The 20,047-nt window shown below is 31.6% G+C and overlaps 1 protein-coding gene across 2 annotated transcripts in view; it reads right to left on the bottom strand.

Moving 5' to 3' along the window:
• Positions 1-20,047, bottom strand: part of LOC129960011 (potassium voltage-gated channel subfamily KQT member 1-like) — a 59,797-nt gene that overhangs the window by 38,058 nt on the left and 1,692 nt on the right. For both annotated transcript variants that reach the window (XM_056073010.1, XM_056073009.1), the window contains exons 3-6: positions 12,102-12,230; positions 9,752-9,842; positions 6,792-6,918; positions 6,617-6,695 (exon numbers count right to left, since the gene is read on the bottom strand). In XM_056073010.1, coding sequence (XP_055928985.1) covers positions 6,617-6,695; positions 6,792-6,918; positions 9,752-9,842; positions 12,102-12,230 — 426 coding nt within the window. The remainder of the gene's footprint in view (positions 1-6,616; positions 6,696-6,791; positions 6,919-9,751; positions 9,843-12,101; positions 12,231-20,047) is intronic.

Genomic DNA, 20,047 nt, shown 5'->3' with positions numbered 1-20,047 from the left:
ATGTGAGATTTTCTGTAAGTAATTATTATTAATGTATTTCTTTTATAAATCAAAAGAATAATCGAATAAGATTTTTTTTTTAAAAAATCCTATTCTGATTTCTCTAAAAACTCGCCATTTAAGTCATTCAATAGGTAATTTATTTTGTTATATTTGTAAATTCTTTGTTATATTTCTAAAAATAAAAAACATAAGAAAGTCACAGATTTTATTAAATTTTCCTTGTGATATTTGGAGACGAGATAACAAAACACATTCGCCTACTATCTAGTTTTACATGGAGAAACGGTCTTGCACAATAAGGATCATGAAATTATAACTACAGTCAGTTTAAAACATTCAAATGAAGTGTTTAAGATGCGAAGAATCAAGAGATAAACTTTCAACCTAAATATGTTGGGTAGCTTAAATATTTTTATAGAAGTTGTAAGTTGGTCGAGTTGGTATACAGTCTTTTCAATAATATTCGGATAAAAATTCGTTCATGTAAATATTCGTATCGAGATATAAAAATTTGTTTGCTATACTAGGAAGGAAATTGTATTGTATGCACGCGCTTTGAAAGTATTTCCAAATGCTTTTCCTGCTCGTAAGTACTAGACGACAATGACAGCAAGCATGCAATTATACATGAATAATATTTGCATAAGCTTTGTATTACGACTGTAACAAATTTAATTTTCTTTCGCAAAGAAAATATCAGGATATTCGACAAGAAACAGTAAGTCAATCTATTTAAGACATAAAAGAAGTGTCACTTTAGTTCTGAATTATTATGCATTGTAAGAGAGAGAAACGTGAATAACCTCGAATAGGTTACAGCCATATTTGTCTAATATCAAAAAATATTTTATTTTTCAGATATTTTTTTTCTGTTTTACAGATCTTACCGAATACTTTAAAAGATTTGAAATTAAAAAAAAAGACTTGAATATACAAACATTTATTACATTTAAATCTAACGAAGGAATTTAATATATTTTCTTATATGGGATATAAAAATAAAATAAGCTCTTGAACAATTTCATGATACTAATTTTATATTAATTCAAACAAATTTTTGGAAAGTTCAACCCGAAACTGATATTTTTAATTTTAAAGGATTCGCTAATGACGTGATAAACGTCATAATTGATCTCTCAAGATATCAATAATGAAATAATTGCCAAGAAAGATATTATTTCTACTAATAATAAAGATAAATGTGTGTATGTAATAGCGCTCTATAGGCCAGACAGTTTCACCAACGGTTGTCACACTCTGCTCATAAATATTTCTGAAGGTATCAGTATGCACTTAAGAGCGATTTTTTATTTATTTTTCAATTAATTAAAATTAAGCAAAATGTTAACGTTTTCCTGCAACAATGTCAAAAATTATCATTGCAGGAAAATGACTTTTCGACATCTTAAAATTAAAAAATTCTTTTCAATACACCAATTTTTTGCTGATTAATTTTTTTCTATTTTCAATCAGTTAAATCATTTTTGCCGCTACCACTAATATTACATCTAGATTTTTTTCTCTTCATTGTTGATGAAGAAAGTAAGAAGTTACGGCTTATTTTTCCCATAATGAGTACGTTTCTATTTGAAGTATGATTAGTAAAGCACATCAGTATTATGTAAAGTAAATTTATATTAAAGTATTATTTTCTTTTAATATATATATATATATGTTATTTTGTTGTACTTACAGTTAAGGTTTCACTTTGGTAGAGATGAATTTTTTTAAAACGGAATCCGCTTTTCGACACTGCTACTTTTTAATATAAATGTATAAAAATATATAGTTCTTATCACTTGAAAATTGCTTATATAAATTATAAAAAAAAATATTCTGTTGTATATATAAAATATCAATACTGAAGGATTCTACTTTCTGTTCTTATATTTTAAATAAAAATGTTTTGTCTCGCAAAGAAAGTGTTTGTATTATAAATATATATATTTTGAGGTTTAACATTTCCGATTTTCAAAAAAATTCACATTTTAGATGAGCAATCAGAAAATTAAAATGCATTTCACAATGAACTTAATGTAAGGTTTTTAACATTGTACATATTACATTTCTAGCAAATATGAAATAACTTCACTGATCAAGAAATTAACATCAAGCCACACAAAATATTTAAATGAAAAGGGTTTCGAGGTTTTATCCGATAGAGAATGTACTTGTAGATTATCCGATAAGGTACTTGTTAGATTTGTCTCGAAAATGGAAATGGGTGGGGATTAGAACTATTGATGATGCATCTAAAGATCATTAACTTTAATAAAAAATACAAATTTTCAAAATCATAACACATTATTTAATGGGTTTTTCCTTATTTTAAATACGCATAGATTTTCTCATTGCAACCCCACGCCCAGAAACTTGTGCCTCAAATATTTTACTTCTGGAAAACCTTGACATTTTCAACAAATCGAAAAAATAAATCAATTATAGTACACTCCCGAGTATCTGGCTTCCGTACTATTCGGCCTAGTTTTCTTTCATCGTAATTAAATGAGGAAGACAAGGCGTTGCATTGGCAAGTTGGCAATGCATTTTAGCCCAATAACGTGCAATATTATATTATATTTATATATATATATATATATATATATATATATATATTCGATACGTTACCGACAATTGCTTTTATGATTCACCGGGACGTGGCTGCGTCCACATTCTACGTGGCTTGAGACAAATGGAGGGATAAGTACTCGCGCATTATAAGAGTGAGTTTTGGTATAAAAAACTTTGTCTTCTGGTAATGGTAGGGAAAGAAATTAGTTCAGAGAACTCCAGCCTATCCGGCGTTTTTGTTATTCGGCCTACCCGTCCGAAACATTAGGCCAGATACTCGGGAGTGTACTGTATTCAGATTTATTTTTTATTATACGGAATAACACATGAACCATAAAATGCACCTTTAAATACAGAAATTCTAATACAAATCATTATGTCCAATATACAGCTGCACTTACTTCTCATTACAGTTGTATTGCCAGTATCAAGATACTTAACGAAAAAAAAAATTATTTTTACTTAACACATTATGTGTCACGGTGTGCATATGTACATTACCTAGACATATGTGCGTCTCGTACATTTGTGCAATGGTCATTTTCATCTTCATAGCCACGTCGCATTGAGTGACACTACAATGAATTTTTTACGGGTATTTAATAATGTGGATTGCAGGGAAATAACTTTTAAGTGCAATCTAATATGTACTTTAAAATTATCTGCAAATATGTATATATATTTATACATAGACACCGAACTATCGCAATTCAAAGACAAGATATTGTGTGATGATCAGCGTGATGAGTGGGAAATAACAATTACAATTTCATGCATGTCTGTCAATTTTGTAGGGAATGTGAAATCGGAAGTCACGAAATGATTTTCACCAAATAAATTTTATTACTCTTAACAAAGTGACTATTTAACAGTTAATACTATTATAAGATTATGGAGAGAAATATTTATTCTAATCATTATACTTCAACATTTTACAACTTTCCGTGGCAAAATGTGAAGAAAATATTTTTTTCGGCCCATCTTAATGCATAGATGCAATGTCTCTGTAAATATGAGAAAAATTGTTGAAATTGCGTAATTCAGCCAAAAACACATGAACCCTCCAGCTGTTCATCATAGGATCATTGCGATTTAGAAATATTGTTAAAAAGTTGAGATTCAAGGCTCAAGATGTCATATACTTAGAATTATGAATGAAACTTAAACTCATGGCTACCAAATTAATTTTATGAAGCAAAAAAGCTGGGATTCGAATCTAAACTAGAATTTATAGCATACCCGGTAACTACACCGAAGAGCCATTACATTATGAACACCCTGTTAATAACATGTAAGATCACCTTTAGCCAGCAAAACTCCCAACACCCGACGAGGCATTGACTCCACAAGGTACTCATAAGTTGTCTGAGGTATCTGGTATCAAGCGCTCACTAACTGGTCCTGCAATTCCCTCACATTGCGAAGAGGTAGCATGGCAGCACGAATTTGGTTTTTCAGGTGGGACCACAAATGCTCTCTGGGACTAATGTCAGGTAAATTTGGAGGCCAATACATGATTTGAAAGACATTGGAATGTGCTATGAACCAATCCCTGACGATTCGACCATTATGACATGGTGCATTATCCTGTTGGTAAACACCATCCCCCGCCGTAAATACTATTGTCACGAGGGGGGGGAACCTGATTTGCAGCGATGTCACAGCGCACAGACGTCAGGGATTGTTCTATGAGAATAATGGGTCTTAATGTGCTCCATGAAAACACTGACCACACCATTATACCCCCGCCACCAGCTTGTCTCCGTCCAATTGTGCATCCGGGAGCCAGGGTTTCCTTTGGAAATCGGCGTATTCGCACACGCCCGTCGATGTGATGGATCAGAAAACGCGATATGTTGGACCATGCAACCTTCTTCCATTCTTCTAATGTCCAATTCCGATGTATTTTGGCCCATTACAGACGCAGCCGTGCCGTCAGTGCAGGGACATGCTTCGACCTCCGGCTGTGTAGGCCCATACGCAACAATAGACGCTGCACAGTGTGTTGAGAAACATTATCTGGGTTGTCACTGTTGTAACTGGTGGTGATTTCAGCTGTTGTAGCTCTTCAGTCACGGCGAACAATCTCCGCTCTCCCCTGAAATTAATGCGCCGTGGATGACACACTGCTGATCGGCGGCTTGTCGTTTCATCGTCCATACACCGCTTTCGATATGTGCTCACAACAACTACACGTGAACAGCCCACTAAACGCGCCGTTTCTGATATTTATGTTCCCAGCTGCCGAGCCATAACGATTTGACCTTTATCGAAGTTTGATAAATCAGCTGCTTTTCCCATTCTTTCGCTAATCGCGCTATGTTTTGAAAGATAACGCATAGTCGCTTTATATACATTAACATCAGCCGCGCACGCGCAGTGGTTTTGTTCCTGGGCGAGCCCATAGTTATAGATGGAGGGTGGGCATAATGTAATAGCTCTTCGGTGTATATGACAAACTATATGAGCGGGGAAAAGAATCTTGTGCATAAGAATCGAATTTATTGGATGCAATTGAATCGTAACCAATGTCAAAGAATCTTAAAAATATGCGTTGTTGCTCTGAAGCAGACAGAAATTGCATTAATAAGTGCAAGTCTCCTATATTAAATAAAATACCTTTACTTGATGTCAAAGGATTTTAAAATACAGTTTTCCCATTAGGGTTGCAACTCAAATCTGGAAAAAGAATTCGCTATGTTTTCCCTTTACGTATATGGAATAAAAGAAGAAATGTGTGAAAACAGCACTCATGTGCTAGTAATATTAGAATAACAATAACGCATAGTTTTAATGAGTAGAAAAAGCAAGATTCTACAATAAATATGGACTTAAAAAAGATGCAGTTTATAAAACAATAAAATTTTTGGAGATGCGTTCAAATATTTTTCGTAGAATTCTTCCCAAATATAAAACCCTCTGCAAAAAAGCATTTTTTTTCCCAGTTTCAGTAGCCTCACTAGTAATCAAATAACTTGTAGCTATTTTTTCTTTGCTTTATATTTTTAGGATCATCAAGCTGTATAAAATTTTTGCTACTTCGGATCATGCTTCTTTTGACAGTATTTTTCACTCTTGTTCAAGACGAATGCTGAAAAAAAAAATCTAACAAAGTACGTTGTTGAAAAAAAATCCGTAACAAATAATGTATGGCATTTTTGTACAATCTAAAGTACATTTTTTGTCTACTTCACTATCAGTGAACATATGTGAAAATATTTCTGATATATCACTGAATGCATTAAAGGGCGAATGTGTCACCACAAATTTTAATGTCCAGAATAGTTCCGTTTTCGATTACTGTTCTTGAACTAAAACGTTCGAAATCGGCTTATTATTGATGATTTGATGTTTTCGGACTTAACATGTCATCTTCTCCTGTATTCCTTTTAGTCCGATATCAATGATAACTATTTTTAACTGCATATTTGAATGCATATTTTCCTATTTTGATATGACTAGTAAATGCCTGTTTTCCCATATTACTTAAGCTTACAAGCTTCTTACAAAGCGAGCAGTACAAAACAAATCGATTTTGCGAAATTTTAACCAATTCGGCGAAGTTGGGATTCATATTTTTATCCGTCAAATCCGTATTAAATACAGGTTTTAAACAGCCCATTTTAAAATGTTCTCTAATCTACTCCGATTAAGCTCCCAATTTCTCAAATAATAAACCATTCTATAAACTTACGTGCGAGTGACTAAATACCACCGCGATGATTACGCAGATTAAATGTTGCTATTAAAGCCAGAGAAATGTATTCTATTCTCTCAGGCAGTTATAGCAGTCTCACGCATCTTTATCATTTTATTTTGCTCAATCTCAATTTATATGAACACAATTTTTAAAAAAATACTGTATTCTACTTACATAAAAAACAATAACATAACCCACTGCTCTACAATAATTTTAAATTAAATGCATTTTCCTCATAAGTAAACTATTAGAATTTTTGACTGATATAATAATTAAAAAAGTATTGAAATGAAAAAAAAAAAAATCGCTAATTTGCGATAATATTTTTAACCAAGCTTTTACCTTATTGCAGATGTTGCAAAAACTTGACCATTAGATCCAAGGGCAAGCACTAATATGGATGCAATTACAACGATGAGATCTGAAATTTAATAGAAGTTTTTATCAAACTTGCAGTTTAAATATTAATTACTTTTTTTTAGCAAATGCAATGTCATAAACTTTTATTAAGACATACCAATAATAGAGATAGGCTTTCGGGCAAACCTTAGTCGACCCCAAAGTCCCATATATTTACTTCGACAACCAGCAGCCCACAGGCGTATCAAATATTCTACTCCAAAAAACACAACTAATACAGTTTCCTAAGAATAAAAATGATGATTAATAAAGAAATGTTTCAAAGGAAAAATCATGTTCAAGATAAATTAAAACTCCTTATAAATTTAAAAAAATTAAGATTAGCTATTTCTATACAACACCTTTTGGTAATACAATTAAAACCAAATTCTGTTAAATTACATCAAAAATGTTTATTACAGCAATGTTGAAACGCAACATTCATATGTGAATGGAATAAAAATGTTTTAATGGACTTAGAGCTTTTATTTTTCAAAGAATAACTGGGAATTTAAGACGCATAATATTCTTTGCACAGTAAATATGTCTGAAGATGGAAAAAGGAAGGTATATATTGCTATGTGAAATATGCTCCATTATCTTTAAAACTATTTAGAGGAAGAAATTTCCAAACTTTTGCTGACAGTTTAATGTTCAGCTTAAATCTTCACTAATAAGAGAAGTTTTCAGAAGAATAAGATGGGAATTGCTTAAAGATATTCTAGAAGTCTTTTATTAATGATTATTTGAAGTAATAAATATTTTGACACAGTGTTTTGATGAACTACTTTATGGGTTTTTTTTCAGCATTAATCTTCCTTTTTGTAAATACCATAGCACTCTCCATCTATTTAAGGCAAGCTTATTAAGAGAGGGGAGCCATCAGCAATCCTGATACACACATACCAAATGCGAGATGAAGCAGCATACGAAGGCCAATTTAGATCTTAGTTAGGCTTATATCAGAAAAAAGAGTTAACAGGAAGCATATTCCCCTCTGTCAAATACGAGTCTCTCACAATACGAATTCATATAACAAAATAGATATTATAAGAATCTTTGTGGCAATCATTTCCATTTCTCAAGCCACATTATTTTTAGACAGACCCTAGATGAGAGGAGTTATTTTACAATAGCCTTTTAGACGTGCTTTACAGAATTTAAGCCTAAAAATCTGGCCATTATATCTATTAAACATCTTCACATTCCAGAAAATTGCCAAAACTCCTCATTGTCCCATATATTGAAATTAAGGCCTCTTGTGTCTCTAAAAAGACAATTACAAAACCCATTTGAGTTAATCATTTGAAAGTAGGATATTTCCCAGATTGACTGGCCAACAAGGAGCACATTTAGAATGCTTTTGAAAGACTAACTGCAATTGATCTTCCCTTCGCACAACTGAAAAAAAAGCAATACTTGAGGAGTGAATTAGACTTCCAAAAAAATTCAAACAGGATATGAATTCATATTAAAGAGCTGTATAAATAATGAACGACAGGCCATGCTCCCTAGTAACCCCTTTTTTTTTCAGAATAAATAATCTGTTACAAACTTCCCTATACTGTCTTGCACAAAATGTACGTATTGTAATTGTCGTGAGGTTATTTTTAAATCATATTAAACAAATATACTTGCTTTTATAGATCTAGTAATTCTGGAGATAACCCCCAACCAAACACGAACATTCTTTAAATTCAGAATACCAGTGGACCAATGAACTATTGAACAGAAATTACCCAATTTTAAAATTAATCTCCCCCCCCCCCCCTACACATAAAGTACTGATCATTACATTTATTTCTGAAAACTAATCAGTGCCTCGATAGAAATCATCAGAAAGCCTGAACCACATGAACTGCCATTACAAAGTTAAAACTATCTAAAAAGACTTATTACTTAAAAAAATAATTCAATATTTCTAGAACCCAAAATCCCCCCCCCCCAATTTAGCAATTTCTGTAGCAGATATTTGACAAATGTATCAGACCTTGAAGTACCTAATTGCTTGACGAAAAGCTTTAAGCCCAAATTATGAAAATGAAACGATGCATTCATAAATTTTTTGAATAAATACACATTTAAAGAGCTGAAAAAGGCTTTTATTAATATTATCTGTTCAGTTATCTAAAAACTGATTTACACATTTTTTTTTGGGGGGGGGGGGGGTAGGACATCAGTTTTTAGATATGGTGCATTTCTGTGTAGAAGCCTAAGAACACGATGCTCACAATGAGTGATTGGGGTTGATTCGATATTGGCTGCATCTGGTTTACAGATGAAGCACATTTTCACCTAAATAGTTTTGTGAATAAACAAAATTGGCAGTTTGATGAACCGAAAGTCCTCAGATGCTTGTGATGAAAGCAGTACATTCCCCAAGGTGACTGTTTGGCTGTATGCAGCAGAGGCATTACTGAGTCTTTTCCTATGCGTAATGTGTTCACTAGCGAGTGTTACATAGCAATTTTGGAATGGTTTGTCGGCACGTAGCAAGCATCTGAGGAGAAACCACACACTGAGTGATTCACGCAGGATGGTGTACGCCGTTATCGCTACGAACAGGTGTTTCACTTTCAGGGTGAATACTTTGGGAACAGTGATTACGTTGGATTATTCCAAATACATTGAAGTAGGCGGGGATTGGCTTCCTTACTCGCAGGATCGCACCTCATGTGACAATTTTTTTTGTGGGGTGCATTGAAAGACTCGGTCTATCGGAACAATCCCGCGACACTGGATGAGCTTGAAGAGTTGATCTGTGCGGCATGTGCGCCCGTCTCCACTGAGATACTTCAGGGAGTGATAACAAATTTCGTTGTCCGTTTGCGCCACCTCTGTATTGTGAACAGAGGACAGTTTGAACAAATTTTGATTAGATTCCAAAAACTGCTTGCAGGATTTGTAATTTGATTTTACGATTGTTTTCATTTAAAAGAGTTTTAATGCAATCCAACAAACTCTAGAATGAATACCGCAGGTATTTAATACAATCTAATACTTATAAACATCAATGAAATAAAACTAATTAAATTATTGAACAAAACTTATTACAACTACATTAGCAAAGTTACAAACCATCCAGAACAAGGTTTCAATAGCAAACTCTGTATACTGATCGATAGTAGACAAAACGCTGAATATCAAACACACCAAAACAACTAAAAATCTGAAAAAGAAAAAAAATTAGGACATCAGTATTAAATATGAAGTTATCTGCTTTTACAAATATAATAACACATTTTTAAAATTTCTTCACGCAGAAATCTTCCTTCAAAAGTACAAATTTAGATGTAGAAGGACCTTAATCCTTAAAAACGAAAATCATATTAATAGCAAAGTTTAATGACAACACAAATAAGTTAGCATTTTTACAAACCCTTCAATATAATTAGAAAATAAATATCCCTGAGTTCAATAAAGGTTAACTGATTTTAAGTTAATCTATTAGTAGGTGTTGGTAATAAAATAAATTAAGGAAAGCAAACTATTAGAATAAATAAAATACTTAACCGAGCAATAACCTTCTAGTGAAATAAGTGATATGTTGAACGAATGGGGAATTATTGCATCGCATTTTGAGAAGCAACAAAGGCAACAGCTATGCATGCTATAAATTCATTTATTGATAATACAGTATCACATTTTTGACAAATTTTGAAGTTTATCTAAATAAATACCGTTAGAAAATTCTTATAAAAAGCACGCACTGTAAATAATAAATTACATCATTATAAATTTGTTTGAGTAATTTTATTGGAATTAAGTGCATTGCCCTGTTTTACATGGATTCCAATACAAAAAATTGTTTCACCTAACGAGTATTTCGAATTACGAGTAAAATTCGGGAATGAATTATTACTCATTAAGCCAGGTTCCACTATATTTACAATTATTCTTGAAATTAATATTTGTCTCAAGGCACTATATGAACAAATCCAGCCTTTTTCATTACTACATGAGCACTCAGCATAGAAAACTTCAAGAGTGTTTTTCTTTTTTATGATCAGCCAATTAAAAATTTTGAATTTACTGTCTCTAGTCAGAATATTATGAAATATAATAAATAAACTAAAGTCACAGCACATTCACAGGGGTGTTTGTGGGACCCCAAAAAATCCCCGGAAACTTTTACGGACTTACTACCGACATTTTGGAGTTTCGAGAAGGGGGGGGGGGAGAAATGAAAAATTACGATTATGAAGTATTGAATGACCTAATATAAAAAGTTCAATGAATTACTTTTTTTGCAAAATTAATAACCATTAATTCCGCAAAATTAAGACCTTTGAACCCAGGTCACGTGATCGCACTTCTGGTCGAACGAAGTCTCTCCCTTTTTTTTCTGCCGCGCCTACTTGCCGAAAAGAATCCAGAAGAGAATGTCCGAGAACCGGGGGAATGAGTCATAACTCGCAATAAGGAAAGAACAAAAAAGAAGTTTTTTCCCCCTTTTCACGCATTATCACTGCCTTTGGAGAAAGAAAGGAAAAGTTTTCACCACACACACTGACCTTGCGTTTTCTGCTTTCAAAGCAAACAAAATTACCCAGATCAAAATAAATAATTCATTATTATTCCTACTTCCTTTTGAACGACGATCCCCGGAATTTCCGGGTATCGAAGTTCAAAATCCCCGGAATTCCGGGGTTTCCCCGGAGCACAAACACCCCTGCATTCAATACTGGAGATCTCCTATCTCAGCAACGATCTTGACAATTGAATTATCTTTGTCAAATTGCTTACTTTTATTCAGAGATCTACTTTAAAGCAATTAATACTATTCAAATATACCACATTGGAATATACATTTTACAACATGCATGAGAAAGGAATTTATGGGAAATCTTTCATTTAACTCTTCAAAATAAGTATCAACATTTAGTATTGAATTTCAGAACTTCAGCAGATATGTTTTGAAGCTACACGAAGGATGTTTTGGGATGGACTTCGCATATTTGAACCATATCAGGAAAAGAGCGTGACATTTGAGCCAACAGCAGTCTCTCCAGAATTCCAGGTAAAACAGAAATGAAAATTGATTTTTGACTATAAATCTAAACATGCACCAAACAAATATATGAACAAGAGAATCGCTTCTAAAACTCTACAACAAAGCCTCTGCAAACTCATTCTGAAAATTATATATACATGGTGTCAGTTCTATAAGATTCCCGTGTCTATAAATCACAAGTTAGATAAACAAATACTTTGCAATAATTTAAGCAACAATTTTGCAAACAAAATTTAAGCTTCACACCCAAATAAGCGATTTATTCAATAAAGAAAAAACTGCACCCCTCGATTTATTCAACAAAGAAAAAACTGAACCCCTCCAAAATATATACAAGACAAAAAAAGTGCAAACAAGTTATCTGACGATCATGGGGCAGATTTTGAAGATGTTATATCAAAAAAGAATTCTTACACAGTGAAGTGATACACAAAGCATTTCCAACCAGTTGGACGCTCTAAGTAATTATAAACCTTTCCTTGAAATGTCATTTTCCCTCCCTTTCTTCCTTCTCGAAATACATAACAGGTTTTCCATAAAGACCTTAAAAAGATAAATGAAACAAGTATGAATAATTCAAATCTCATTAGTACACTACGATTTTCAAATGACATAATTCTTTGAAACATCTAATCATATTTCATGCGATAAAGAATTTCTTCTGTAAGTTAAACGATAAATATTCAAATAAAAAGTAATCAAAGGTTATTAAAAACTGATAGGTCAATATATTATTATTATTATATACAGAGGTTGTCCAAAATAATGGGAAAGCCTCACAGAAAACAGTGACTTCCATATGTGAAAATATAGAACTAAGTTAAATACGTAACTACCAGGTTTTTTTTTGGACTACAATGTAGCTTACAGTTTCAAGAGTGTGAGCATGTGTATTGTTCATCATTGTCTGCTTAATTTTGTTTCGAGTGAAGCTAAAATGAGAGACTTGTTAGAGTTCCAAAGAAGGCCGATAGTGGAAGCCCGTCTGGTTGGTGCATCGGTAACTACGGTGGCTCAGCTGTTGGTGGTAGTAATAGGCCCTGTGTCGAAGGTCATGACAGCATACAACGATCATGGCTAAACAACGTCAGCTAGAACGAACTGTGGGAGAAAAACCAAACTCACTGCGAGAGACAGGCGGACATTAAGAGGAATTGTGACCACCAGAAGGAAGATCACGACAGCAAAAGTGACTGTTGAAGCTGAAGGAATATCTACAAAACCCAGAGTCGATCCATACAATTAGAAGGGAATTGCATATACAAAATATTTGGGGCAGAGAAGCGATTGTAAAACCTCATATGATAGATGTAAATCGAAACGGCGAGTACAGTGGTGCAAAGACCATAAAACTTAGGCAGCAGATCAATGGAAATATGTCTTGTTTTCCGATTAATCCAGTTTCTCCCTATTCCCCACCACGGGGCAGGTTTACGTGCAGCGAATCCTCGCAGAAGCCTACAATCCAGACTGCCTCTTTTCTACCGAGAAGAATGAGGGTGGTTTGGGGCCACATTGCATGGTTTGGAGTAGGTCTTCTTGTCACCTTACATAGAGAGGTTACTAGCAATGACTATGTCAATATTTTGGCTGATCAACTGCATTCTACGGCGCAGAAACTGTTTCCATCTGGAGATTGCACCTATCAAGATGATAATACCTCGATTCAAAATATCGAACTGTTCAGTCATGGTTTCTGGAACACGAGGACTCAGTTACTCACCTGCTGTGACCTGCCCAATCATCGGATTTGAACATCGTAGAGTCCCTGTGGTTTCTTTTGAAAGAAAGTGTGAGATCCCGTTATCCTCCTTCTGCGGAAGTTAAGAGTAGTCTCTGCATGAGGAATGGTACAACATCCCACTTACCATCATACAGAACTTGCATATGTCCATTTTAAAGAAGATTCAAGCGGTTTTTAACTGCTCAAGATGCTCCCATATCATATTTGGTACAAATTTCTTTTTGTATAGGTTTTCCATTATTTTGGACATCCTCTGTATATATCGATATGCTCTAGTATATAATAAATAATAAAATATAATAATAAATATATAATATATAATAAAAATGACTTTTGTCAAAACTGTAGAAGTTGTATCAAATACATGATTAATGCTAGAGTTGGGTATTTCAGTTATTTTTGATAAACAATAAAAATAATTCTTTGTAAAAATAACAGTTTTGGGGAAAAAACCCTGCCTGATAAGTTGAATTCAACCTATTATTTTACCAATTGTTTTTAATTAATGCTTCTAATCGTGTCGATTTCTAACATTTAAAAAATAAGACTAATTAAAAGCTGAGATTCCTAATAGATGAATTCCTTAACCGCCCAAGCGACGGAGACGTGCTTTTCCGCAAATCAAATTCACTTCCAAATGGGCAGAAACGTTCTTATTTCCTCTTCGGTTGTCTTCAAGATGAGTGCAAACAGTTTTTTCCTATTTTGGCTTCTGCCGTTGTAATCGGCGAAGACGTCTTTTTTCGCCTTTACCACCCTCACTACTAACGACTTATTTGACAGTGATGTATGAGAGACTGCTGGTAGTTCTGATGGAACTAATTTGCACTCACTAACTTGCGAATTCTTTATCTTGAAAATGATTTAAGAGCGGAAAGTTATGTTGCTTTCGAAATGGAAGAAAATCTTTCTTAAATCGTTTTGGATGTAAAATTTTATTAAGTACTTATTTTCAAAAATAAAGCAAAATAATTTTGAAATCTTATTATAAAAAGATATGATTAAACAATCTTAAAATATATCGATTGGCATCAAGGTAACAATAACAAAATTGCTTTTTCCACCCAAAGAACACAAACACACACCCAACTTTGCAGCAAAGTTCATCCATAACAAAAACACTTGGGTAGAAATCTCATTGCGTAAAACAGAAATGTGCATCTATTAAGATGTCAAGACAGTTTTGTTATATTTATATTTTGACATAAGTTTCAAAATTTTCTCCATTCACAAATATTTCTTTTCTTTTTAAATACTGAATAATGTCTTGAAAGAAATTTGTTTAATTAAGAAATGGAGTTTTGTTTCAGATTTTAAATGCATTGAAACATCAATTCGTTTCAGAATTTAATTTGAAAAGAAATTCATTTCCAATAAACCTTTACAGAAAACGTTAATTTTTCCTCTGTACTACTATAATGTTTTATGTAGAATGAATAATAAATTTTCAATGAGAATATTTTATGAAGAGATATAGAAATCTATTCTTATGATTTTTTTATAGAACAGCATTCATATTTCATTCTATTTTTTAATAATGCTTATGGTACACTTATTCATTTTGGAACACCCAGGAAATATTATAAATGAATCTAATTTTAGGGAAATATGGTTATAATTATTCCCCAACTAATTACATATAAGCGTTACACAGATTATTCATAATTACAATTGAAAAAATAATAATTTATGAACTTTTTGCAGTTTTGAATGAAATAAAGCAAGGTAAAAAGACACGGCTTTGCATAATATATTTGTATTGCTTCCAAACAAAACTTAATTTTCGCAAGCATTTGACATTTTTTTTGCATTCTCGCTTCAAATATTTTAATGTTTTTAAGTTGATGTACTTTCTGTGAATTGCGAGAAGCAAAAATCCATGAAAATCTCTGTAAGACAATTTAACTAGGGCTCGCAAATTTGGCTTGTATTTACTACTTCAATAAGGAAAAATTTTTCAAAACTTAAATTTTGCTTTATTTCATGGCAAAATTTAGATGACTTAGGCTCTTAAATACAAAATAAATAGTAAAAAGAGTTGTGCCCGAAATAAAGTCAATATCACTTCATATCTCACTAAAACAGATTCTATCAGTTTGAAATTTTCAAAAAATTTAGTGAAAAAGTCCAGAATTTCGAGCTCAAAATTGAAAGATCACACTGTTATTAAATGTAGGAAAGCCTTTAAATGATATTTTCAAGATAACTTCTATAAAATGACTACGACAAAAATTGGGGAGGTTTTATCACTAAAATGTAAAATTTTCTATTTTCAGCAGAAAAGTTATCTTAAATTAAGTCTCTAGAAAAGAAAAAAAGTGTAGGAGATACAGATTTTGAAAATTAATATGAATTAAAAATTATTTGCATTAGATATTACTTATAAATTTTGCAGAAAAAGTATAAATGTGTAGCAGGATTTTAATGCATTAATATTTGTAAATGCTTTTCTTTGTTTTTATGTAATATTATTAATTATTAATCAAAAGACATCTCTTAATATAGAGAGTCTTTTGCAAAAATGTTGAAATAAAGAAAGACATATAATAATCAAGCTATAGAAAAATTATAATCTAATATAAAATATTTTTTCCCTTTCCAAGATACGGTAGTTTTTCGAAAAAGGAATTTGGATTAGTTTAGTTTGGAACTACATGTTGCTAATATGAGAAAAAAGTTTGGGAGTGAAGAGTGGGGGAGGAAAGGGGTCAATCAATAAAATAACCAGATTGATAAAAAACATCCTCCCCACTGTAGTAATTGGCCTCCCCACAGCTGGGAAGGAAGGGGAGTGAAAAATGTCTTTCTTTTTTAAACTCTATTTCGCATGAATGTGATATTTTTTGAAGTAATTTTTGTAGTTTAGAGATAAATTTTAGAGAAGCCATACACAGCCACTTGAAGGGTTAAGCTAATTTAAGATTAAAATCTGAGTTTTGGACCAGACAGTCACTTTCTCCCTTGCACTCTCATGCACACACACTCATTTCAAATATTCAAATGTGGGGATACTGCATATTATAAGGACTCTTCTTTCACAGGTGTAGATTAGTGTTAGGTGGAATAAAAAAGCAAGAAGTAAAAATTATTTTTATTTCGTAATTTCTTTAATCAGGAATCTCCAGTTACATTCATTAAATTTGCTCTCAATAAATCTATATCCATTGTAGAGAGACAGCAATAAACAGGTGTTTGGGTCACAGCATGAAATGGAAGTGCAGAGGAAATCTTAGTTTACAATCTAATTATAAAAATACATAGTGAAATATGATGCAATATAAAACTCTTGTTATGATGGTTGATGTACCTTTGTACCTCATATCTTCATCAAATTTCATGAATCAACATATTCTCATAAAAGGGAAAGAATTAAAATGACTTTTAAATTAGAACAACAATCTTGGACAATAAATAAATAAATGAAGGCCTATTTTAAACACTGAACAATTCCAGGTGGAAAACAAAATTGCTACACATACACAGAACCTTGGTGACAGCTTAATTGGTACCATCGTGCAAATATCCAATCAGCACCTTTATGCAATGGTAATATTAGGGGAAAATGGCTTATGGTTAATACTTGAAAATACAGAAAATAAAATTATTTACATATAACCTTTAATTTTTTTACAAGTGCAAACATTTCTAGATTTGTTAAAACATCCACTCAAATACATTTATTGAAGAATTATACATGTATTAAAATTATATATATATAAAAAAAACTGCAAGTAAAGCAAAATAAAATACAAAGGATATTTAATTCAAAATACATTGCTATTAGAAATCAATTTACGTATATAATGTGTTAGATATTTGGTTAATACACAGCAAAAGATGCGTTATGTAGAAATACAGATAAGTAAATAATATTTCATTTGAATCATTACCATTAAATTACAATAAAATGTTAAATATACTTTCACATAAATGGTGCTTGATAATGTTAGTAAAGCATATAATAAAGAAATAGACTAAATCAATTGTTAATTGCTTGATTTGTAAAAATCTTAGATAACTTTTAATTATTTTGAATATTGGAAAAGATCTCTCTGCTGTATCAACTGAGACTAGAATTTTTGCTAAATTGTATGAAGCAATGTAAATATCATGAAAGGAGTAAAATAAAATCCTGCATTCATAGAAAACGTCTAACAGTTTCACCTGAAAGCTTTTTAAAAAATTGTCGAAGACACTTATATGCAAGTTTTGAGGCACTTAATTTTAGATTTTTCTTAACTGAATGTATAATCTTTCTCTTTGCAGTAATACTCAAAATTTCTTTACATTCTCTTCCTGAAATATAGGCCTCACATTGGCTTTTACAATACCTCTATGATATTTTTTTGGATGCAACCATGACTTTTCCCAGTCAATGAAACAATTTTTTAAGATATTTGCTATTTTTTGATTGTGTGATGACTAAACATACATTCTCAAAAGTTTCCCTCCTAGAATTTATTTCAAGGGAGTTTTATGGTGAAAAAATAACTGTATATATAAAATAATAATTATTAAGTTTTTATGTTTGTAGTACAACTAGAATGTTTTAAAGAAAATGTTCGTCAGAAAAAGTGGTGATAAACTGACAACTTCTTTAGAAAACTCAATTTCGTGACTAAAATTTTGTGTGCATCACAAGAAAATTATATAATTTAAATATTCCAAAGACTTCATATTTGTTTTTTAGTCCAATATACTTCTTAATGTATATTTTAATGTTTTTGCAAATATTAAGATTAAATGGTAAGTTTGGATTACATTTTATAAAGAAGAGAGTAATTGGTGTATACTCAATTTTAAAACCTATTGCATATTCTTTCAGAAAGCAGTATAGTTTATTTAAACCTTCAGAAGCTTTTTTTAGCTTGAGGAATATTACAAACAACATTAACTCTGTTTAATATTTTGTATGATAAAACTGTACACATGTAAAATTAATCCCTCCCCCTTAAAAAGATACAGCCTGATTTTTTGTGGCATTACCAATTCTTTTCAATTATTTCATAAAGGGCTCAAAAACTCCTATTAGTTGAAATTTAAAAGAGTTATAGCAAATATCCTGCTCAACCAATGCATATCTGGAAAAGGTTTCAACATTAGATTTGAAACAACTTATTAAAAGCAGACAATTAACTGAAGCAGGAGAAAAAAAATGTAAAGCCTTTGAACTGATGAAAAACATTTGTATTAAATACAGCGTTGTTCATAGCACAGTTTACAACAAGTTACCAACCATGATTACAATTAGACTGAAAAAAATACTCTAGGATTGATATACAAAATTCCTTTTGCTAAGTCACTACATTTACCTTTTACATTTGAAACGTTGCATCCTTAACCACGTAAAAAGCTAATGTTTAAACCATTTTTCTTCAAAAATTTTAATAAAAAAAGTTGTTAATCTTTCACCTCTCTTATCCGTTGCAGAACAAAATACTAATGAATGTATAACTAACTAAATGTATGAGTTTCTACCTCATACAAACTAATATATACTCTTGACAGCTGGTATAAAGGATGCAATAAAAAAAATAGAAAAAAAAATCACCTTATTTAAATTTTTTTTATATTACCACTAATTATTTCATTTTGAATTTTATCTCCAAGGTATGCCTTGTTTGAATTCAAGTTTCCTTAATATGTAGAGACATGATAAGGTCACATATTTTATAATCATCTCCACACACTTTAAAAAATTACTTTTATTTCTTTTGAATAATTTGTTACAGGAGGTTTTTCTCAGCTAAAAACTGAATGGATTCGATAATCTTTTTAATAATATTGTGCGAATGCTAAGTTTCTTTTTTTAATAAATTTTAAAATTTCAAATCTATAGTCTTTATCTTTTCATAAATGTTCTAAGAAATTGATCCAAAGTTATCCTCATATACCTATGACCATACCTATCCTCATACATTTTGGCCTCGCACATTTTCAGTTTAGAAACATTCAAACAAGACAAGAACTATTCTATCTAAACAGAGAGACAGACTGTTGATATTAACGAGTATTAGAACTTTACTTTCACCATAAAGACAATGAAAAGTTTAATTTGGTTTTATGAAGGATTTTTTCCCCCTGTTTGGACTTTTTTAAAAGGGTAGATGTTAGTATCTTTTTGACTTAGTATCTTCTGTGCTGCATTGTCTTGCACGTATAGGCAGAGCGGGCCAGCACATAAATGTTTTTATAGATTATAATCTATTTAAGTTATTTGGTAATTACATAACATACATACATACATACATACTAACATAATACTTTTTAAAACAGTAAAATAGAAATATTTACTTTTGCTTATTTAAACATTAAAATCCTGATTTAAAAGCTGGGCCATTTGAAATAATGAAGTCAATTTTAAGTAGGTTAAAAATAATCACACGATAATTAGCAATTTTGTATCTAAGACTACTTTTATTTCTTTTGAATAATTTGTTACAGGAGGTTTTTCTCAGCTAAAAACTGAATGGATTCGATAATCTTTTTAATAATATTGTGCGAATGCTAAGTTTCTCTTTTTAATAAATTTTAAAATTACAAAAAATTCTCTATATTTTCATTTGCTAGTTCTAATTTATGATAATACACACACAAAATTCATCATTGTTTTATC

This window comes from Argiope bruennichi, chromosome X2 (genome assembly GCF_947563725.1).
Source record: "Argiope bruennichi chromosome X2, qqArgBrue1.1, whole genome shotgun sequence".
In the NCBI taxonomy this organism is placed as follows: domain Eukaryota; kingdom Metazoa; phylum Arthropoda; class Arachnida; order Araneae; family Araneidae; genus Argiope; species Argiope bruennichi.
The sequence above is the reverse complement of the archived record's forward strand: the minus strand, read 5'-3'. Positions and strand labels throughout refer to the sequence as shown.